The sequence below is a fragment of the Ruditapes philippinarum genome, unplaced genomic scaffold (genome assembly GCF_026571515.1).
Source record: "Ruditapes philippinarum isolate M1 unplaced genomic scaffold, ASM2657151v2 ctg4087_1_1_1_1, whole genome shotgun sequence".
NCBI lineage: Eukaryota > Metazoa > Mollusca > Bivalvia > Venerida > Veneridae > Ruditapes > Ruditapes philippinarum.
The window spans coordinates 158,850-184,322 of NW_026863846.1; the positions used below are offsets into that span (position 1 = coordinate 158,850).

Here is a 25,473-nt window from a genome sequence, read left to right on the forward strand (position 1 = left end):
TGTTTATAAATATTGGTTCTTCTTTCCAACCGGTAAATCTGCTAAATTCTGGTAGCAGGTGCTTGTGATGTCATTGTGCAATGGGTCTATTGTAATTGTTTTGATTCGTATATTTCCCATTTTGTGCAAACAGGTCTGAGACGGACAAATTTATTTAAAATAATATATCAAGCATTATCAAGCAATGTGCACACGCTAATTAATGAGGCATGCACACACACCCTTCCCGATTTCTCAGCGGATTTTCGTCATTCAGAAAAATGACCTCGGAGATCGCCGAAAATACGGAATTCCGTCATACATATAAAATCTTAGAGATCATATCACGGGAGGTGATATTTACATAAATACTAAATGTCATCCCTTAATACTTCACAGATTGTTAACAAAATACCTGTTTCAACGTAGCCCACCGATAATAGTATTCATCTTCACTTCTTTGTTTTGAAATACGAGTTTATGTTACAAAAATTCTCAATTTCCTTGTTCAAGGCCGCCATTTTGTCCTACTTCCGGTCGGTTAGTTTCGTAAATAGGTCAGATTGATACAGATGTTTTCTGGACAAAAATGTTGACTCAAGACTGATTGATATGCATTATTTAGTGATTTGAATTGTATGTTTATGATCAGAATGAAATATAATGGCATGATTAAAATCGTTCAGCAGATTCAGTAAAACCAGCGTACACAATGTTGAAGTCCGCAAACCGGAAGGAAGAATCTAAGTAATATCCGTACAGTAAATTAAACTTTTATCTTAATCAGCTTTTTTTGTGAAAAAAATACAACATTTTTGTTTACTTTCGTTTCTTTGTGCAATATCTTACACAATAATATGTGCAAGTCAATGTCAAGAACCAAAATATATTACATTTTATTTCGGAAATGACACAGTCTCCTTTCTGATGGTATTACGAAATTAATGGAAGAATCTATTATTGCATGGGGAAATCAACTTCATTTTAGCTCTGAAATTTTGGCTATTCTGATTGACTTTGTTTTGAATTAACATTCACATCTAACAACATTTTCATCTTTCTAATGCTTTAACAGAAAAATCCTCATAACAATGTCTGTTGAGACAAAAAATACAAGATACACTTTTTCAATTATCCCTACAAAGACAGTCTATACAATCTTGCAATAAAAAAACACTTTGACCCCCAAAACAGAGACCAATTTTCAACTCTAGACCATAATTTTAATATACTTTGTAGAATCCAACAAGCTCATGCCTTGAGAGAAATATCTAAGCTCTAGCCTTTTCCATTTTGAAGTATAAGACCTTTTAAGTTTTTTCTTTTAGTTGCCATAGCAACCAGAGTTTAGCATGAAATGGAATTCTTTGAACAATCTTGATAGAGCTTTATACAAAGAGTATTCCTGCCAAGTTTCATTAACATTGGCCTTGCGGTATAATAGAAGATGTCCTTAGAATATTTAAAATGTGGACGGACACCGGACGACGGACGCCATTTGGTTGGCCATCCAAAAAGCTCACCTGCACTTTGTGCAAGGTGAGCTAAAAACGGTTTGTATGTTATGATGAAACATGACTTACTAAAGAACGGTTTTATATGACATTATGAAATATGACTTACTAAAGGACAGCTTGTATGATATTTATGAAAAATGACTTATTAAAAAATAGTTTGTATGATATTATGAAATAATACTTACTAAAGAACGGTTTGTATGATATGATGAACTATGACTTTCTAAAAAATGGTTTGCATTTTATTATGAAATATGACTTACTAAAGAACTGTTTGTATGATATTATGAAATATTACTTAATAAAGAATGGTTTGTATGATATGATGAAACACGACTTACTAAAAATGGTTTGTATGATATAATGAAACATGACTTACTAAAGAACGGTTTGTATGTTATGATGAAACATGAATAACTAAAGAACGGTTTGTATGTCAGATGAAACATGGCTTACTAAAGAATGGTTAGTATGATATGATGAAATATGACTTACTAAAGAACGGTTTGTATGTTATGTTGAAACATGAATAACTAAAGAACGGTTTGTATGTTATGATGAAACATGGCTTACTAAAGAACGGTTTGTATGTTATGATGAAACATGGCTTACAAAAGAATGGTTTGTATGATATGATGAAATATGACTTACTAAAGAACGGTTTGTATGATATGATGAAATATGACTAACTAAAGAACGGTTTGTATCATATTATGAAATATGGCTTACTAAAAACGGTTTGTATGGTATTATGAAATATGACTTACTAAAGAACGGTTTGTATGATATGATGAAATATGAGTAACTTAAGATATGATGAAATATGACTTACTAAAGAACGGTTTGTATGATATGACGAAATATGACTTACTAAAAAACGGTTTGTAGGATGGATCGCTCGGCTTAGACGGATTAATCAAACATATCTCCAAATAAAACGTGGTACCAAGGTCTAGGACCCCAGTGACCTCTTTGACGTTATTTGAGTGGGAACCATCTTCTGATTGTGGACCATTTGGCCAGGGTACCCCAGCAATATCATCATTGGTGTAAGCCTTGAATGTGACCTCAAACTGGTGAGCATGATCGATCGTCGGCGGGGTGCTACATAGAGAAAATTGAAGCAAACAAAAATTAGAAATGTACAGGGGGGGGGGGCATTTCTGAATCATACAATATATCTGGCTGAGGATATTGACAGAAATTGAATACATTCACGGATCAAGAGACAGAGAGGGGGCAATAGGGGATCATGACCCATAGAAATGAGATTTGGCTATTTTGTATAAAATATATATCAAATAAAGATCTGGATATAACGTTACTCTTTTTTATTATTTTTTTTTCGGTGAAAATCGCGCAAAGATTTTTCTCTTGACCCCCACCATCTGGCAAGCTTATTTAAAGCCAAAACCCATTTAAATTATATATAGCACATTGTCGAAATTATGCAACCACTTCTCTAATAAAATATTCTGGATTCAAGTCTGAAATTAACAAGAACCACCGCTAAGCAAGTGCCTAGCTCGGTCTTCAGACCCCAGTTCTCTTACTTAAAATTTGCCATTGCAAAATGAAAATAATGAGATTGCACTTAAAACATAACACTAGCACCAAGAACATGTCATAGGATATGTTGTAGTTTTTTTGTGGTTTTGACCAGCCTTTGCTTCCGCGCAGTCTGATCAGGATCCATGCTGTTCGCTATCAGTTTCTTTACTTGTTACAAGGTCTGTAAGCAAACAACATGGATCCTGATCAGACTGCGCGGATGCGCAGGCCGGTCTAGATCCATGCTAGTCGCAAACCCATTATGTTGGTTTTGTCGTGACGCGGCTCATATGTAAATTATAACTTACGCTACAGTGATGTCTTGTGGGTCAATCTGTAGACTGGTGCACGCATCCTTGTCGGCATCGTAATAAACTAGGAACGTATAATCAAACAATTTGTCGTATAACTCGTATCTCTTACATGTCACCGCGAAAACCGCCTTGGTGTCCTATAAACAACGAAAAACATCATCTTAAAGGGACTACACTGGGGTTTAAAAGCCTAAAAACCTTACATTTGCATTTCTTACATAAATGAGTTTGGGCACTTTTAACAAAAATATATTCAAAGATAGTTAAGAAATATACTTTGAAATAATTGAAAATCGTATTTGTATGCTTTTCTTGGCCCGTTTTGAGTGAAAAGCGTTTAAACGCTTTTCTTTTTGGGTCATTTTTACAATTTGAATAATAATTCTGAAAAACAAAGTGCGCAAATGATCTGAAATTTGGCACAAAGATTAATGGTCTCCAAAATGTTTTCAGTCCCGTCATGTCAAAAAACCTCAGTGGAGTCCCTTTAAACAAATATTTTACATATGAAAAGAATAAATCACGAATAACGCAAAAAAAACTCTATTTTAAACTTAATTTTACTTTGAATCATAAAAATATTACAAATAAATCAGGAAAACTTTATTTTAAACTAAATTTTACTTTGTATTATAAAAATATGAAAGAATAATGACGAATAACAAACGGAAAACTTCATTTTAAAATAAGATTTTACATTGAATCATAAAAACATGAAAACAAGAAGGAGACAAATAACAAAGGAAAACTTTATCTCAAATGTAATTTTACTTTGAATCATAAAAAAGTGAAAAACGAAAAGTAACGAATAAATCAGGAAAACTTTATCTTAAAACAAAAGTTTACTTCGAATCGTAAATATTTAAAACAAAAAATGAGTAAAAACAGGGAACTTTATTTTTAACTACATTCTTATTTAATTATAAAAAAGGTAAACAAAAAATGACGACTAACACAGAGAAAACCATTTTTTTTATTTTGAAAACGACGAAACCAAGATATGACGAATAACAGGGAAAATTACGAAAGACCTGTAGGGCCATTTCAACTTCACGAATTCACGATTTCAATTTCATGAAGTTGAAATCGTGAATTCGTGAAGTTGAAATCGTGAATTCATGAAGTTGAAATCGTGAATTCTTGAAGTTTAAATCGAGAATTCATGAAGCTGAAATCGGGAATTCATGAAGTTGAAATGCCCTTACCGGTCTTTCGTAGAAAATTTATTTAAGACTTAATTATACTTAGAATTGTAAAAAAGAAAATGACGAACAGTAAATGCAATGAAAATTTATTTAAAGCTTCACCAGAAAAAAAAACATCATATAAATCTTATATTTATAACAATATTTCGTAATTATCAACAATCATCGTGTTTTTTTTTCCAAAATATATCATATCTTCTATTTAATTTACAGGGACATACACACCTCAGATAATAAAAATATCTGAGTTTATATTGAAACTGGACACTTCGTTTCTACTGTTATTACATAACAGGTGTTTACCATGTTTTTATATCCACCACAATCATACGAGTTGTCGGAAGGATCGAAACTGATTTTAGTTTTAAAGGTTCGACTATCAAGGTCAGTGCCTATATCACCTCCCGAATTGCCTCGCACCAAGGAGGCAGAACCACCACAGCCTGTGAGAGTTGTCGCCTTCTGAATGTTCTTGTTGTCAACATATTCCTTTGCATCTATCAGAAAACATGCTTGGTATCTACACATAAAAATAAAACAACACAAAAATATCAATTATAAAGATGCGTATAAAGCTACCGTTGAATTGGAATTATATTAATTTAAAGCAAGAATATTGTAACATTGTAAGTGTATATTATCTAGTTCTCTTAAATGACATGAAACTGCAAACATCGTTTTTTCAGAAACACGCTTAACATTTTATATTGTACTAATAACACGAAGAACATCTCTTCTTTTTATAAAAAAGTAAACAATTGTATAATCAAAATTGCTGTATTTTTCAGTAAATAATATTTTTCAATTTGTATGTTAAATCACATGTTTGGATTTATTTTGTTATATTGTGTACGACGTGCATTTTCTGTCGTGCCTCACTATTGGCATGCAAAGATTTTGGTTAATATCAACAAAAATGTAAAATGTTGTTACAAATAATTTTAATGATTTATCAATAAAACTTTATACGTTTTACCAACAAATTTCTTGAATGATTTATCGATTAAATCTTAATATCTTACTCTAACATATGTCTAACGTATGTCTTTAGTAAACTTAAATCACGCACATTGATTTTTTAATTTGCATATCCATATCGGTAAAGAGGTAGCCCGTGCCGCTTCAAAACCGAAAGTAGAATGTTTTTATGAATTTTACATTCATTTTTAATTAATTATTGCAATTTGTCGGAATATGATGTGTATACAGATGAATACATATAATATGTGTGTTGCGTATATAATCAAGTAACTGGTTCATTTATCTCGGGGCGGTGGTAAGTCAAGATATGTCGATTTTATGTAGTTTATTGTGAAGTTACAGTAACTGAAAACTGGACATATGACAAAACAACACATATATAAAATATCATAGTCTTCTGTGATATACTACTTTACCACATGGCATACGCCTTTTCCTCGTTACAATGGAATTGCGTTGAATTGCTAACCTATCCATCGCCAGCTTGTTTTGAGCAGAGAATGGCCCGTGCATGTGCAAGAAAGGGTACCCTTTGAGTAGATTTCGCAAAGAGGGTACCGATATGGATATGCACCGTGTAATAAACTGGGCTATCATACTATTTAATATCTACCTTGAATGATTTATCAATTAAATGTAAACATATTAAATGAAAATACATCACTCACTCTACAAGTTTATCATCGTCAGGTCCAATGTTACTAAATTTGAAGGCTGTATCTTTCTGATAGACGAACAGGTTCATATCTACGTCAGTGGATGCAGGTGTACTCTTTGTACAGTGACTCCGAACTACATATAGAAAACAAAAAACATCAATATACAATAGATTGGCTGTTACATTTTACACCCTCATAAAATATACCGGATTTTATTTCATTTGGAATGAATTGATTTATACATTGTTGGTAAATAATTGCCCACATTCTGATGATGCTAGTTTTGTCGAAGTAAAAACTGAATAAACTTATGAGTCTTTTTATATAAACTTCTTCTGTAAGAAGCTACATTTAAATACCATAAGCAATGAACACCAAGTTTACATTTTAGGAACAGTATTGTATCGTGTTTTAAATTTTGACCTAAAACTTCTGAAATATTAGCTGATATACTACTTGTTTACTACTGCTTTCTCATCATATAAATCTATGTAAAATATATGAGGTAAATTCAATGCAAAATATGAGGTAAAATATATATGGTAAAATGTGAAGGTAAAATATGAAAGTAAATATGAAGTAAGATTTAAGGTAAAATATGAGGTAAAATGTCATGTAAAATATGAGGTATAATATTGAAGGCAAAATGTAATCTAAAATATGAGGTAAAATGTTACTATGTAAAATATGAGGTAAATGGAGTGTGAAACGTGAGATAAAATATGAAGGTAAAATATATTGTAAAATATGAAGGTTCAATATGAGGTAAAATATTAGGTTAAATATGAGGTAAGTGTAAGGTAAAATGTCTTGTAAAATATGAGGTAAAATGTTACAAGGTAAAAAAGAGGTAAATGTAAGGTAAAATATATGGTAAAATATGAGGTAAAAATATGGTAGAATATGAATGTAAAATATGAATGTAAAAACTGATGGTAAAATATGAACGTAAAATTTGAAGGTAAAATATGAAAGTAAAATTTGAAGGTAAAATATGAAGGTAAAATATGAATGTAATGACCCGGTTCAAAACTATTCACTTTTGAGGGGGAGAAGATGTGTAAGCGGTCGGATAGCTCAGTCGGTAGAGTCACGGAACGGTATGCCGAGGGTCCTGTGTTCGAGTCCCGGTCAGGCTGCACATTTTTCTCATCATGTGACATATTTTCGCCAAACGGGGGACCGTGAAAAATATAGCTCACAGTTGAATTCACATTGCTCTGTAACCTGAGAAATTCGAGGACGAATTTCAATATAACCGGGGCCGGAGTATGTCACGGTTTAGAAGTGTTAACTTTTAAGGGGAAGAAGATGTGTAAGCGGTCGGAAAGCTCATTCGGTAGAGTCACGGAACGGTATTCCGAGGGTCCCGTGTTCGAGTCCCAGTCAGGCTTCACATTTCTCTCACCCTGTGACAGTAAAATAGGAAGTAAAAGATAAGATAAAATATGAGATAAATATAAGGTAAAATATTAATGTAAAATATGAGGTAGAATTTGAGGTAATTTAAACTACTCACTTTCTAGCTTCGGTGTCTGTAAAATATAAAACAAGATTAATGATGTTATATACAGTACTGGAAGCAATCTATGTTAAACAGTTTATATTTAGATTTAAAAAAACTTTAGTGTCCGCATCATTATAAACTAGTTATAATTTATAAAACGTTTATTAAACGGCAACACATATTTGACATGCATATAAGCAACACACTGTAATTATCTTATTAATTTTGGTTACAACGGCGTTTTATAACGTCATTTCTTTGACATCATTTGAAATGGCTTAATTATCTCTTCGCAACCGTTTTATTCCACGCCTACTAAACAGTGGCTCTTTCACAGTTTGGTGATCTGTTTAAATGAGAGCCCTTGACACTTCCGTTATAGAGCCATCGACCAAAACATAGTAGGAAAAAGTAAATACAGTTTATAAAAACATCCGATTAAAAAAAATATGCTTCTTTTTCAAAAATCGAAGAATGCCATGCCGCATAGAACATTTTTCTCATCAGTTTGAAATTTACAAATTTGAAACGGCACTTACAATCCAAAAGAGGTCAAAATATGCATAAATACCTCTTATTGCGTTAGTTTAGTTTATACAAATTTATTTTAGTTAGATTGAAACACTCTCGAATCTGTTCCTGGAACCAACCAGTACTAAGCAATGAATAAAATGTTTATTGCTCAAGGAAACAACGGCTTGCCCCTGAGAGGGTTTGAACCCATGCGGTAAGCAATCCTTAGATTACTAGTCCGACGAGTTAACCACTCGGCCACTCCGCCACTCTTACTGCGTTAGTAACACAGTAGAATTATATAGATTAATACTGCAAAATCAGTCATTAATTGCACATAACATGTAAAAAAAATAATTAAATTTTGAATCATTTTACTTTTCTTAAGATCTTAATACATTTTTCTAAAGAATGAATTTCTTGAAATATTTTGGCTCATCTGGAGGCGGGCAGCGTTAACGAAATGACTTACATCGGCGTACAGCGTTAACTACTAGTAAATGACATACAACGGTTCAGATTTGAAGAAATGACTTACACCTGTGTGCAGCTTTAAATAAATGACTTACATCGGCTTGCAGCTTAAAGAAATGACTTACATCGGCGTGCAGCTTTAAAGAAAAGACATACATCGGCGTGCAGCTTTAAAGAAATGACTTACATCGGCGTACAGCTTTAAAGAAATGACATACATCGGCGTGCAGCTTTGAAGAAATGACTTACACCTGTGTGCAGCTTTAAAGAAATGACTTACATCGGCGTGCAATTTTAAAGAAATGACTTACATCGGCGCGCAACTTTAAAGAAATGACTTACATCGGCTTGCGGCTTTAAAGAAATGACTTACATCGGCGCGCAGCTTTAAAGACATGGCTTACATCGGCGTGCAGCTTTAAAAGAAATGACTTACATCGGCGTGCAGCTTTAAAGAAATGACTTACATCGGCGTGCAGCTTTAAAGACATGACTTACATCGGCGTGCAACTTTAAAGAAATGACTTAAATCGGCATGCAGCTTTTAAGAAATGACTTACATCGGCGAGCAGCTTTAAAGAAATGACATACATCGGCGTGCAGCTTTGAAGAAATGACTTACACCTGTGTGCAGCTTTAAAGAAATGACTAACATCGGCGTGCAGCTTTAAAGAAATGACTTACATCGGCGTGCAGCTTTAAAGAAATGACTTACATCGGCGTACAGCTTTAAAGAAATGACATACATCGGCGTGCAGCTTTGAAGAAATGACTTACACCTGTGTGCAGCTTTAAAGAAATGACTTACATCGGCGTGCAGCTTTAAAGAAATGACTTACATCGGCGTTGCAGCTTTAAAGAAATGACTTTACATCGGCGTGCAGCTTTAAAGAAATGACTTACATCGGCGCGCAGCTTTAAAGACATGGCTTACATCGGCGTGCAGCTTTAAAAGAAATGACTTACATCGGCGTGCAGCTTTAAAGAAATGACTTACATCGGCGTGCAGCTTTAAAGACATGACTTACATCGGCGTGCAACTTTAAAGAAAATGACTTAAATCGGCATGCAGCTTTTAAGAAATGACTTACATCGGCGTGCAGCTTTAAAGAAATGACTTACATCGGCATGCAGCTTTAAAGAAATGACTTACATCGGCATGCAGCTTTAAAGAAATGACTTACATCGGCATGCAGCTTTAAAGAAATGACTAACATCGGCATGCAGCTTTAAAGAAATGACTTACATCGACGTGCAGCTTTAAAGAAATGACTTACATCTGCGCGCAACTTTAAAAAAATGACTAACATCGGCGCGCAACTTTAAAGAGATGACTTACATCGGCGTGCAGCTTTAAAGAAATGACTTACATCGGCGGTTCCTTTCAAAAACTCACTCCCGGCAGCTCCGTCAGCACCTCCCCCGAGTTTTGGCGGGTATTTCGTGGGTTTGGTGGCTCCTTTAATGTGGCTCACGTGCATTAACACTAACAACGCGAAGAGAGCACTTGAATATTTCATCTTCTGTAAAGAACAATTTTCATTTTAAAAACGTATGGTAGTTCGCCACATGTTAGAGAATAAGGTGGTCTATTGATACTTTCGTTGTGAAAGGATAGTGAAATACTTTATAAAGGAAGAACAAAATCAATCGCTAACATCATATGTATATCACATACCTTTATACACAGGTCACTATGATTGGGGCATTTGTTTATGATATGACTTTGAGGTTATATCGGGTTCGTGTGGTGACATATGTCCAGCAAACTGTTGAAGGACAGTTACCTATATCTAAGTACACACCCGTTCCTAAGGTAAAACTTCAGCAGTCAACAAATTTTCTTTATATGTAAGTAATGACAGTTGCTTCAAAATATACCTAAAGGACCGCGAAATATGGAGTTACGATAGATAAAAAATGCTTATCTATAAGAAAAATGACATGCGATTTTAAATAACAAATACACAACTGTTAAAAATAAAGAAATATGACGTCATCAGGTGCACTTCTATTGAACCTCAATTTCACCAAACGTTAACGTCACAAAGTGTGGCTAATGCGTGCAAATACGTCTCAAGAAGTGTGACAATTACGGTTGGACACAAATTTCATACGGACATAGAAACGCTTGTATCACAAAAATATGGAAGGAAAAACATGAATAATTACGTTGATAATATATAGTATAAGATATAACAACAAAACACGAAAGAATTATGCATGGAAGTTGTTGGCTAGTGTGGAAGTTGTTGGCAAGTTTGAGATACATCCGATATTACATAAATGTATTTTATTTAGCAGATAATGAAATGTTTTGAATAAAAAAATATTTTCAATATTACTAGTGACAATAAAATCGTACAAAATGCAATTTTCTATCGTTTGTATATTTCTTTTCAGTAAATGTAATGTATATTTGATTTTTTAACATTGGACATTTGGAGTTATTGTTTCAAACTCATATCACTTTATTGAAAATATTGTGAATAAAAATCAACTTACTTTTACTAAGTTTTCCGAACCATTTCGTTTCACAAATAAAAAAAACATAAGGCGTGTCGAGTTAAGGCAGTCACAGCCGAGTTGTTTCGTTGAACGTTTAGCCCATAGTCACGCCTGAAATCATTTTGTTCAGTTACCCAAGATACGCAAGTGTGTAGCTAACTAACGAACAAGTATAATTTATAAACATCTGTCATGAACTAAATCTATTATTAAAACATTTTAAACATATGTTTTTGACATTTCTAAAGAATAAAATAAAATATGTATTTCTTAGGTATAATATGCCTTTAAAGGGACTCCACTGAGGTTTAAAAGCCTGAAAATATAACATTTGAATTTCTTACATAAATGAGCTGGGGCACTTTAAACAGAAATATATGCAAAGATAGTAAAGAAATACACTTTGAAATAAATTGAAAATCGTATTTTTATGCTTTTCTTTGCCCAATTTGAGTGAAAAGTGTTGAAACGCTTTCCTATGGGTTACTTTTTTACAATTTGAATAATTATTCTGGAAAAACGAAGTGCGCGAATGATCGGAAATTTTGCACAAAGATCAGTGGTCTTAACCTATATAAAATGGTTCATTTATCTGGAAAAAATATATTTAGTCCCATCATGTCAAACAACCTCAGTGGAGTACCTTTAAAGTCATTTATATAATTACAAAACTCGCAGAATTTCATGTACCATGTGACAGTTTTCTTCCCTTTAAACATAAAGAAAATAAAATAACTTAAAGGTTATATAAGCCTTTATAAAAGTAGACATTTTATGAAAGAGTATTGCTTGAATAAATTATTCTGAATGTTTTTATGAACCGGAGACACTGTTGTAGGTTGTAATCAAGCAATCACCGGGTATGGAAAATGCTGATTTAAATTACGGAAAGTAACGGAATGCGACGGACCACTTTTCCGACTGTGACGTCACATGAGGTTTCTGTTTCAACAAAGATCTGAAAAATACATACTGATTTAGTGTAGGATATTCTATAAACTTACCCATCAGTTCTCAATGATGTAATCTCAATGATGTAACTACATATTTATCTTTCTCTTTTTGTCTATCAGACCGGTTTTCTTTTTTCTTACAAAATTACATATGATTACAAAATTTGCAGAAATGATTTTATTGTAAAATTATTTTCAATTTTGGGCTTTCTTTTTGGCTTTATATCTGGCTGCATTTGATAAATAGAAATGATGGATACATTAAAAGGATTAAATTGTATGATTTTTTTTTAATTTTACGTTAGCCGTATCGTAAAAAAAAAACCACGGCATTAAGGTCACGGGACATTGGTCTATAAGAAACACCATTTGGCTACGCCCGTGCACAATTACACCAATAGAATACATAACCTGGGTGGATGCATTTTATGTTCACGTTTCACTACACCTAGTTTACTATAACGCTTCAGTGTACATTTTGATAAATTTGTATTTTTTTATTACATATGCTCTAATATAGAGTGAAATATTCATTATTTAGTTGTCATTTTCTACTTGAGTGACTTATTTCCATTTTAAATTTCACAAACGTGTCGGATTGACGTAAATTTAACAAAAAACAAAGCGTTATAAAAACGAATGAATATATAAAATAATAAGCAAATGAGTAAATAAATAAATAAATAAATAAATAAAATTGAGCTACAAAAAGTGTACTAGAACTCTATAATGGCCACTTGAAACCAGGCAAGTTAAATTGTCCACTAGTTATATTGTTAGTAAATTGTTATTGCTAATAAAAGTAGGGGAAAAACGTTTGTAAACATATAACAAATGTTGAAAATGCTTCTTTTTTCGCTTCCTCTTTAACAATAATACTTCAAAATTATATTCCATTTAATTTTCTTTATAATTTCATTTTACATTTGATATAATTATGCTCATGTATGTGTAAAATACTTTTATGAATCTGTGAATGTTTTTACTGACTATGTCTAATTTGAATAACAGAACGTACAAGCTATGTTTGGGTGGCTGCGTATTCTATTATTAGTCAAGTTAAAGTGGTACTGTCTTGAAAAATCTGCAAGGCTTTAAATTAATGACGCTGCATGTATGTAGTATGAAGAGTAAAATACTCATTCACTGTTGACGTGACTGTTTACATGTATATAGAATCAAATTTGATATGATATCAAATTTGATCATAATATATATTTAATATTCTTTTTCAAATTTACATATTATTCTTTTCTATATGCATAATTATGTATAGACCGCACATTATTGTCCATGTAAAGGGAAGGAAAAAGGTAAAACGACGCGTATTTTTCATTAACTCAACTTATATTCATGTATAACTATTAAATTATTTTTTATTGTCGTTAACCGTAAAACATTGGTATTTTCTCTAATATTTCTTGATGTTGCGACACACATAATTTTTTTATACCTTAACTTTACTTGACGTAAATCATGCCTGCCCATCAGCAGAAATTGACTATACGTGTCTATTGACGGAAGGGAGTTAACTGAATTGCTCTTTAAGCAAAATGTTAATTCGGTTGTTTCCCTTGTTCTCCCCTGCAAACGCCCCTGAAAATCATGCGTTTCGCGCATGCATGTAGGGTTTTAATCGTCTGACATAAACTTTTTTTTTGTTAATCGGCTTATGTTTCCAAACAGCAGACGAGATAGACAAGCCGGATATGTACTTTTGTTGATTGTTTTTTTCTGTTATATTTCTGCAACCGGATGATAACATATGCCAAAAGTTTAAAGAACAAATACCTAGCTATTTATAATATGTAATATAAGCATTAAATATTTCTTATCTAACGTGCGAGTATAAACAACGATATTTTTGTCTTAATAATTTAATCTTAATAGTTTGTTAAATAAAGATAAAATGTAAAATGATTAATTTTCTTTAATTGAAATGTAGTTGTTTGATAAAAATAGAATTTCATATTCGTCAGATGCTTGAGTTTGTTAAAATATCATTTCATATTTATTTACGGATGTTAATATGCAGTGATTCTGTGATGAAATAACAATTTGACTTAGAAATTTGTACTGTTACAGGGTAATATAATATCAAATCGCATGTAAAGAGAATCTGACATGTCGATGTCAAAACCTTGATATTTAACTTGACAAATCTTAATCATAGAAAGGGATTATCTATCGAATATTTGCCAATCCATAAATTATTATGAATTATTATGATTTTATGATCATAAATGTTTGTATTTTATGTAATAAATTATGTTTAAAACAGTCAATATGAGCATATTTATATCGCTTATTTTTTTTTTAGTTTCATCTTGATAAAACTTTCTATGTTCATATAACCTTGACATATGTAAACAGGATAAATTTCCGACCTGACTTCATGTTCATACAGAAAATATCAGGATCATTAATAACTCAGATTTTAGTTTTCTGCACTAATTGAAACTTATAATGTAAATTATTATATTAGGCTAAATGATATGGTTAATGTAAAATAGTCAAAACTAATTTTGGATTAAATAATACAAAGCTCAGTAATAATTGGATAAAAATAAGGATCAATTTGAGGACCAATGTCATTATTTGGATCAACGTGCACATAATTATTTTTTATGGAGTAACAAATTCATTTTTAAGATAACATTCTACTAGATGTTGTATATATAACTTTAAACAGAAATTGCTACATTTCGTTAAAAATAATTTATCATCGACTCTAGTTCTTTTTTTATTTTGGTGTCCCCAGATTTGCAATTTGTTTTATTAGCGTATTGTATTGTATTATATTGTATTTATTGATAAATGGTCAACCAAAGTCACTTACAACTTTTCTTCAGGAAAATCCAAATGATACATTTCTATTTTTTTTTATTTTTTTTTTTGAAATACATTGTATTAATAGAAAATGTACCCATTGTAGACATATCCTGTTTAAAAGGGTTAAAGGTTACAAGAATGCTCTGTTTCTAGACCGGCTGCAATCTTTTTTTACACATTTATTGAATGCGGTATAAAATGAAAACAAAATCAGACAGCTGTTACATTCATCAGAAAGTACGAATCTATTATTTTAACATTACTGCATATTTTATGAATAACTGTCACGCGAGTGCGTAGGATACAATAATCTGGGCATTTCCGACTTTTTGTTTGTTTATCGTTTGATGCGGTTTAACGCTTCCGTCACTTTTAGTCACATGAGTTGAGAATACAAGAAAAATGGAGGTTAGATAATGATGATGATTATGACCATGATGGTGATGAATAAAGTGACAATGATGATGATATTGATGATGATGATGATAATGATAATGATGGTGATGATGATATGGTGGTGGTGGAGATTATGTTGATTCTGGTGTTGGTGGTAGTGATAAAGAAAATGATGATGAGGGTACTGACGATGATGATGATAATGATGATGATGATAATAATGATGATAATAACGATGATGATGATGATAAGTATTGTGGTGGTGGTGTTGTTGGTGGTAGTTGAAATGATGTTGATTCTGGTGTTGGTGGCAATGATAATGACAATGACAAAGATGATGGTTGAAGTGATGATGATCATGATGATAGTGGTAGTGATGATGATGATTGAGATGATGATGCTGATAGCGATGGTGAAAATGATGATGATAATGAGGATGATGATAATAATGAGAAGAAGAAGATGATGATGATGATGATAAGTATGGTGGTTCTGTTGTTTGTGGTTGTGGAGATGATGTTGATTCTGGTGTTGGTGGCAATGATAATGACAATGACAAAGATTAATAATGATAATGATGATAATACTGGTAGTGATGATGATGATGATGATAATAATTGTAATTGTAGTGATGATGATCATGATAATGATAATAATGGAAGGGATGATGATGATGATGATAATTGTGATGATGATGATGATGATAATAATAATTGTAGTGATGATAATAGCGTTTGTTGTTGTGATGATAAGAATGTTAATGAGGGATTGATGAAAATGTTTTTGGTAGTGATTGTGATGATAATGGTGATGATGATGATAGTTTTGATTGATGATCATATTGATAATGATGATAATGATAATAATTGATGTCGGTGGGGGTCGGGATGGTGACAATGATTATGGTCAAGATGATGTTGCTTGTGGTGCTGCATCAGTTACTTTACTTGACTTTTTGAGACGTCCGTCCGTCAGTTGACGACACTTGACTTTTGTATAAGTTTTTCTCTTGGGATGATATTTTTACTTATGGCTTTAGCCTTATATATATGTTACATATATAATTTCATGAATTGTTATATAGCAAACCAAATTTCAATTCCATGAAATTCCGTGGTTCAAAATCAGTTATCAAATCAGACCTGAAAACGAAATTAGATTCACAAAAAATACCCCTAAACGAAGGCCATTTTCTGCGAATTGAGAACATTTCCATACTCTCTGTCATTACCATTAAGTTCAATCATGCCATTATTTAATGACATTTGCAATTCAGTCTCGTTTTATAACTAGTATAATAGAGAGAAATCTATTTTAGATATTAACTTGTCTGAGCCATTTCGTAAACAGAATATCTGCAGCAACCCCTAATAAAATATCGACTCTGCCGCGATCCGCATTATAACGAATATCGCGCAAAGCGGGAAAAATTAGAGAAAATAAGAATCCCTAAAGAAAGTCCAAAACGGCAAAATTGAAAATGTTGCTAGCTCGGTTTGATTGAATCTGTTCATAGACGGTACTGTCAAGTGCAAACTACGTCCACCCCCCCCCCCCAACCAACACAGGCTTAAGCAGAATTCAACATTTAAACATGAAAATGGTGAATTTTTGAATTTAGAAACATCCGTAAATGAGTTCATACGGCGGTTATCATGGAACCTTCTATGGAACACTTTCGTGCCATTCCATGAAAAGCGGCATATGGTCCCCAAGTAAAAGAAAGCGTGGGCACTAAACGAGAAAACAATTGGCGGAACAAATTAGAATGGATTTTTGAAAGGGGATCAGAGGTTATGAAGCCTGCATATCACAAATAAGACGTCAAAAGACAGATCTATTCAAAATAATCCACTTAAATCAATTATACAGGCATTCAAACCAAAGACAAAAACATATATGTATTTAATGTCAATTTCAAACCTTTCTAAAGCTGCAGCAGCTGAACAAAATACATACAGTGTAAAACAGCTGATTTATATTCATCATCACATGGTAATCTTACATTAACATAAGTAAGTTTTATACAAGAAAATTATATAAATAAGTCTATAAAACAATAAACGAGTTTGCGATGTATTGCCAACTACAAATGTATATAAATCTATACTACATCTTCTTTATATGGTAAATGGCCTTGAACTCGTAAATATTTAACTACAGTTCCCACGCTCTTATAAATCGAAACTGAAACAAAAACGTTTTATTTATTTAGCATGCGCGGCGAAATATGCGTTTTAGTAATACTCACAGAAAATCTATTTATAGTTACACAGAAGTAATATCTATTTTAAGAACAAAATTTCCCAGCAGCGAACATAATATATATATATAACATTGGGGGAAATAGTAACAGTGCAAAACGAAACAGGAGCCACATTTGAGTTCACAAGGTATGTTTATTTGTCAATGCTAAACATAATATATTTAATGATTTTTAAAAATTATTTAGAAATTAAAGATTCTTTCTTTTTTTAACAATGTTATCATTTTAAAAATACTAAAGCTCGTAAAGTAAATTTTTTTTTTTATTCTTTAGAAATTAAGGTCAATCATGCGTGTAATACTGTTTTAATAATCGATTTAGAGAATGTAAAGTGTAAAACAAGTGATAAAAATAGCGCTTTAAAATGGCAGTTATATGTGTTATAAAAGTTGCAAAAATGCAAACAAAAAAGTATTTAGGCTTCCAAATAATACATGTATAAATGTTTGTTTATATAGACTAAATATGATTTACATAGAAGAGAAAGAAGAAAACTTATTCAGTGCATTATTATAATGATATCAAGGTATGAATTCAACGTTTTCCCCGATATAAAATTTGCCACATTTTTTTTTGTATATACATGTACATTGTATTAATTTTACCATTTCCTATTCAACAGAATTCCATAAAAATGTCACACATATGTTTACTGAAGATGCGCCGCGACAAAAATGATAAATATTAATCTCTGTTTTAATCTTAATTTCAGTGATTTTGGATAAACTTCCACACGAGTATATACAAATTATCTATTTTCAAAGGAGGGAAATAATCAATATTGACAATAATGCGGCCAATCGCCGTATTTCTGATAGGAGTACTAGTGATGGCGCTTATAGTCTGCCATAGTGAAGGCAAACGGCGCAGAAAACTTTGTCGATTTAACAAGAAAGCAAACACGTGCACTGATTTTATTCCAAAGAAACGACGAAAATTTGGCAAAATGAAAGTAGGACGATGTGCGAAAAAAGGCGGGACTTGCGAATTATTTCAAGGCAGGAAAAAAATCCGTTGTTTTTGTGACACCCCCTTTGACGTTTAGGAAGTGAACGATGAATACATAAAATAACACGAATAATTTAATACGGGTATATATTAGACCAAAATTGATGTATGTTGTACATTAGTGAAAGTAATCTAAATTACTTGTGAAAGTTTTACATGTGCAGCCCTGTGTAGACGACGTGTATATTATACATTTTCAAATTTATAAATAATTTTATTGCAATGCTTTTGAAATTGTGCACTTTAGCGGATACAGTTAAACCTCATTTATAAATACGTTTTCAACGGAATATATGTTATTATAACGAAACTGTGTAATCTTAATGCCGCATACTTAAAACTGTTTCTTAAATGTTTCGCCAGTAAGCCAATGTATATGTTTTACATTTTTGTTGTTGTAGAAAATACAACAAAACCATGTAAATGAATGTAAATGTTACATTATATGCTCATTTGCAAATAGATTTCATGTGCAGGCTTAATTATTTGTATGAAAATGGGACAACTATACAGGTTTAACTGTAATTAAGTCAGCATTATAGATGTGTGAGCTTTGTGTTCAGGAGTGTGAACAGTCGTTACACTAGGATTTGTGACTATGAATATGTTCCACATTTCTAAAAGGATAAAATAAATTACGTTGTATTTGTTTACGCTAACGTTTTGTTTTTGTATGAGAATGTATATAATGTTTTACTATTTATTTGTGATCGAAAGACAGACGTATTATATTAGGATAAGGGAAATTGTCTAACTGCTTATTAAACTTCCTACACAAAAAATGTTCAAACTTGTGTACTCTTCTATTTCCTGTTTTCCGAATTAAGATATGTTTTTTTTCAACCTAACATACCATCTTAATACAACACAATATATTTCAAAGTCAAGGCACTGTTTTGCCAGTTGATTTTGGGAAACATATCGAAAAAATTGCTTATTTTGGGAAGTAAAAAACCTGGTGTAAATTCAGATTTTTGGGTAAATTGCATGATTTAAACTAAAGGTGAAAAATCACTGCAAGGTAGAGATAGAGGTCAAGAAGTTGACTTAATTAAGTTGTTTTGTTTTTATTTCTCCTTATAATCAAAACTAATGTTAAGTTATGTTAAGTGTTATGTTATTAATCCCATGTGGTAATTAGCACTGATATTTGACCGTAGCTTTTGTCAGTCACCAACGATCATTATCATGCGCCAACAACATTTCGTAATGTTTACATTAAATGCATAATCACGTGCTGCAGTTACATGTAAACAAGCGGGGAAAAAACTAATTCGGTTGATTAAGAAAAGTGTACAGTTAATACCCCAAAACACCGAACATTTAGGGTATAAAACATACGTACGGTTATTTAACAGATGTATCCGGTTTTCTCTTATCTCATGACATTTAATAAAAAAACATGTTGCGGTATTTATAAAGTAAATGCACGTAAATAAACTGTATACAGTCAAAACTGACATAGTGACCCACTGTTTTCAGTGACTTCCTGTCTTATTTGATCTTGTTCGACTGTGCCCAACGATTTCGACTATAAAGTTGCACTGTATTAAGGTAGAACACCACTAATGGGCACTTTAAGGAACTGTAAACTTGACAACATAGGACAGTTATATGCCTTAAATGTCCCCTGTAGAAAAAATTTCAACAAAATTTACCGTGTGGTTTATGAGTTATGGACATTTTTCACAGTGATTTGCGACCAGCGACCGTGATTTGTACTGAAATGTGCATATCCCTGTTTTTAGCGACTATGTTATGAAAGATAACTCTGTTCTTACTTCTGTCTTGTTAAAAAATGTCTACATATTCAATATTATTCTGACATTATCTTAATAGTTTTATAGGTACGTTGTTTAATAATCTAATCAACTATCAAATATTCAATTACATAGTACATGTATACAATTTTAACACTATGCTCACTTTTATTGTTCTTACCATAAATGAATGTTTAAACACTACATATATATTTTCTATTAGTATTATATTGATTTATTTGGATAATGTTTGGATGTTTGACAGTAAACTTGTATCAAGAGACTCCCTGTCTTATGTGACCTTCTTAAGAAAGTACCTTGGAAGGTCACGTTAGACAGTTTTGACTGTAGTTTTAAAGTTTAGTCCATTTGGTTCTTATATGCAAAGAATAAACAGATACCTGCTATAGATTCTAGAGAACAAGGTGGTGGTATCCGGGGACAGACGTTTTTACAAGACAAGATTTTCTGTTCATCAAATAAAAAAATCTAAAAAAAAGGCCTTTATCGGTAGATATTTTATATGACATTCGAAGGTGGTCTTTGACGCAGGTTTTACTACACTTCACCGAACCGTTTTATGACCATTGATAGACAAAATTTAATTAAACTTTCTATATTAAACAAAAGGAAAATATACGAGCAACAACTTGTAAGTAATAAATAAAGATACTACAGAAAATACAACATTGTGATGACGTCAAAAGATACTTGTTTAAGTCAAGTAAACAGATACCACCGGATCTTTAAAATCATTATTTGCACTTGATAAATTCAAGCTATCATGTTAAATGCTGAAATATCCGGGGCTTATTTAAAGATCCTGTAACACAATTGTTCATGGTTTTATATTATAAATATGATGCTCAAATAAAGATTAATCAATATTGTAAGTTCCAAAAAGCTTTATTTATAAATATATTACCGATTTTAACATTTCATGTAAATAAAGGGAGGTAACTAGAAATTTATTTTCTATAAAGTCTAAGTCAAATTTGTCAATGAGAAATGAATGCATATATTTCAATGATAACATATAATGTGCACAAATATTTGCAGTACATATTTTACATATTCTTCGATGTTTGAAAATTGATTTATAAGCACAATGATATACATTTATAAATTTTCAGTAAAGTGTGGTATACAACCTCAATTATAATATACATGATCTTTAAATTATTTCCCGTTACTCTAACGTAACTGCATGTATCAATAATTAACTGAAACAATTGTTTCGTCCCTGTGGACAAAGGAATGAACCACTGTCAACATTCATTTATGTTCAATACAACTGCAAGTCGTCAACATCGATTGATAAGCAGGTGAAGTAAGTGCGGTGGGTAATAAATTGTTACCATTATCAGACAAAAAATTAAATATCGGTCAACAAATATCTACTTTGATGTTTATTGATACAATATATTACAGCTCGAAATAATAAACAAAAGGTATATATGATAACAATCATTTTAACTATACAGCATTTATATATCAGATAATGAGACCTGAGATCCGAACATTGTCGTCGACCATATGGAATCCTTAGAGTCGAGCCTATATGGGACAATAAAACTCGAGCGTGGTCGTCGGGCCTATGGGGCAATAAAAGACACACGCTGTCGTTGATTTAAGCCCAACATTGCCGTCAAGCATATAACATCATGAAATTAGAATATTGCCGTCGAACCTAGGGGACCATGAGGGTCAAATATTTTTATCGGGACCATGAGGGTCAAATATTGTTGTCGGGCCTATAGGACCATGAAGGTCAAATATTGTTGACATAAGAATTGGACATTGCCGACGAGCTTATACGTAAAGGAGAGTCAAACTAGAACATGAAAATTATCTATAGATCCCATGTATATTCCGCACCTTTCTTTAATTGTATCGTACTTTTGTTGGCTTGTTTTCTTAACTGAATACAAAATTATAAGCGAGTTTTATTTGTTTGCACTGATAAGATGTTATTACAAAAAACCTTGATTTTATTGGCGGTTTATGCTGTGATGTGGTGTTTCTGTCTGCTAAACAACATCAGTAAATATGAGCCGTGTCACGACAAAACCAACATAATGGGTTTGCGACCAGCATGGATCCAGACCAGCCTGCGCATCCGGGCAGTCTGATCAGGATCCATGCTGTTCGCTATTAGATTCTCTACTTGTAATAGAGTTTGTAAGCGAACAGCATGGATCCTGATCAGACTGCGCGGATGTGCAGGCTGGTCTGGATCCATGCTGGTCGAAAACGCACGATGTTGATTTTGTCATGACGCGGCTCATTTAATTAACTGTATGTGGTTGATAAATGAACCGGTTATGATATCATGCAGGAATGATGCTTTCATTCTGTAAGTTTTGAACTTTAAATGTTTGTCTTTGGGATTGATGTGGCAGCTTCAAAAGCACAAGGTCATGAGTTAAAATATTTTCTCACGAAAATAAGAAATGGTTCGCATATAAATATCTTCAGACGAGAAAAGGCTTTGCAACTTGTCTATGTGCTATGCAATCCAATGGCTATTATTATCAATAACGGAGTAAAAGTAGTTCTACCACGTGGTTTCAGATGTTAACAGAAACAGAAAGTGTTATCGTTGATAATGTAAAACAAATGTACATAATTATTTGACATTCAAAGAAAAATAAAGTCTGTTTCGGTGCAAATATGAGTACAAATATATCTAACAACCATTTTTGTACTTAAATATACCCCCCTGATGTAAATTACAAATCCGACTTAATGTCAGCATGGCAGTTTTGTACTTTCGGTTTCTACAACTATAATAGTAAGTAGATGAATAATGTACTGTTTACTTTAACATTTATGAATTAACTTATTTTAGGCCGAAATTTACTTGATATGTTAAAATAAAACTTGTCAATAGCTGCCAGCATTTAATGACTATTTGTTAACATAATTAGTTTCCTAGCTTAGATTAGACCGAAATACCGTATCCGTTCTGTGTATTTCTACTATTGTGCTCGTGGTCCTTATCCGAAGACTAACGGAAAGGGCCGAAAAGTTGCGATTGGCACCAGGTCATGTCAAGGGCAGATAATAAACAAAGCTCAGCCAAACATTATTTCTTCTTCTGTTCATGTAGCTAATATATTTACGAGCGGTATGTGGGGAACGGCTTGTTGATAATTATAAACGTGTTTCAATTTTACTAAGAGATCGGTTTGACTTCCTGTCAAATTTACAGCGAAGAACTAGATATTAGAACGATTTTTATTGGTCATTTTAAAATTGCAAACTGAAATCCGGGAATGTTATTGGCAATTCTAAAATTAGTATAATAATCTAAAGGATCTTTCTGAAACGTATACGCGTCCAAATTATAAAATAATCAGGACACGCTTTCTATAGTAATTAAGATCAGTTAACTTCCTGCCAATAATTATTATTTTTAAACCGTTACATTAATTTTCTAGTGAATATCTTATTCAACATAGGAATTTACCGGACGACCAATAACGTCCACGATCCCGGAAAAAAACGTGTGAATACTGAAAGACACCATGCAATTAAGTAAGAATATCTCTTTAAAGAAACTTCTTGTTTGACTGACTATAATATTCTGATTTCTCATGACATATATATGTATCATAACAGGCAGTTATATGAATTTGTAGTGTGGGGGATGAAAATAATCATAAAGGCATGTAGGAAGAAAATCTTATTTGAAAATAATCATCAAATCTAATTTGTTTTATATAAATTAGTCACAATATGTCAAGTGTTGAAGAGTGTTCTAGGAGTCCATGATGAAAAACACATGATAATACGTATATGTAGTTTGTGCCAGTGACATAGCTAAACTGTGGCGCCACAAATTTAACATGTTTTTTATAGAACAGAACAGAACATTTATTTTATTTCTTAGACACAGAATACAAAACAAACATTTTGTTATAACATGTGAACAAATAAACAATTTGTAAACTAGTTTACAAAATAATATATACATTACAGCATTTTTAACTAAAAAGGATGGCGGGATATGGGGAAGCTGATCATATTAAAGAAAGGATATCATTAAATCTGTACATTTAATTATGGTATCAGATGTTCAATGATTCAGTATGTATTGCTAATTGTTTAATTTCAAAAGGTAATAAAATCCAAACACATACATAATCCATTATATTGAATAACATAAATTACAGGTACAATGATGTCACCCCTATTATTTGAACATAGTTTCGCCTATTCAGATCTTAGTTTGGAGAATTTAGATCCGGTCGTCGAGAGCTATGCCTATCTTTTTGATTGACTGATAGAGCAAAGGGTTCGGTTCACAGAATTGACTCAATGACTTGATTAGTTTTGTTATATACTGGTGTTTTCTTTTACCGATTACAACTTCTTTATTGTAAAATAAATCTGAATTTATTCGTGCCTACTCCTCCAATCATGCATTACAGTCAAACAAATCAAATATAGGTGAGTTATGTAGTACAGTATTAAAGTGGGATGACGGGAGATTTTAACTTATAAATTGTTGGTAATAATAAAATATGATGACGGGAATAGTGAGAAGCATGTTACAATAATGTATATCACTTGCTGGATTTATATACTTCTAGCGTTCATCATACGTTGCATGATGTGTTTTCCGGCTTTCTGTAAACTTCACCAATTTAGACATTTTAGATATGCCAATAGTATAATTACATAAATTCAAATCGCAAATCTGGCCTATTTTAGTCATTCAGTTATATATTAAGAAAATGCATGAAAATTAAAGAAAATGGTGTAATTTGATGTAATGTTTTCAAGCACTTAAAATGACCAATAAATGTTCTTGTTTACTTGTATTTATCATTTTACTATTAATTTAAACGCACAAGTTTTTAAAATTATTATTATATTTCATCAGATGGAAAAGTTCGGAAATTTCCGAACATGACATAATTACATTTACGTATATAATATACATGTATAAAACATGTATAAACTAGAACATCGGTCAGAAACTTCCTTAATTTTCCAGCAATCGTGGAAAATTTCATTAGTAAGCAGCTTTGTTTCACAATGA

At 32.1% G+C, this 25,473-nt stretch overlaps 1 protein-coding gene and 1 long non-coding RNA gene across 3 annotated transcripts in view; one reads left to right on the forward strand and one right to left on the reverse strand.

Moving 5' to 3' along the window:
- LOC132723513 (uncharacterized) overlaps positions 1-18,393 on the reverse strand; it is a 34,299-nt gene extending 15,906 nt beyond the window's left edge. Inside the window, exons 1-8 of one of the 2 annotated variants that reach the window (XM_060708238.1) lie at positions 18,261-18,393; positions 11,206-11,319; positions 10,071-10,223; positions 7,726-7,741; positions 6,216-6,339; positions 4,870-5,086; positions 3,356-3,498; positions 2,368-2,600 (exon numbers count right to left, since the gene is read on the reverse strand). In XM_060708238.1, the coding sequence (XP_060564221.1) occupies positions 2,368-2,600; positions 3,356-3,498; positions 4,870-5,086; positions 6,216-6,339; positions 7,726-7,741; positions 10,071-10,223; positions 11,206-11,253 (934 nt within the window). In that variant the 5' untranslated portion in view covers positions 11,254-11,319; positions 18,261-18,393. The remainder of the gene's footprint in view (positions 1-2,367; positions 2,601-3,355; positions 3,499-4,869; positions 5,087-6,215; positions 6,340-7,725; positions 7,742-10,070; positions 10,224-11,205; positions 11,320-18,260) is intronic. The other variant, XM_060708239.1, reaches the window with a different exon arrangement.
- On the forward strand, positions 16,084-19,316 carry LOC132723514 (uncharacterized). Its single transcript, XR_009624753.1, has 2 exons — positions 16,084-17,782; positions 18,368-19,316. It is a non-coding gene; the product is annotated as an uncharacterized LOC132723514 (long non-coding RNA).
- Positions 19,317-25,473: the final 6,157 nt, after the last annotated feature.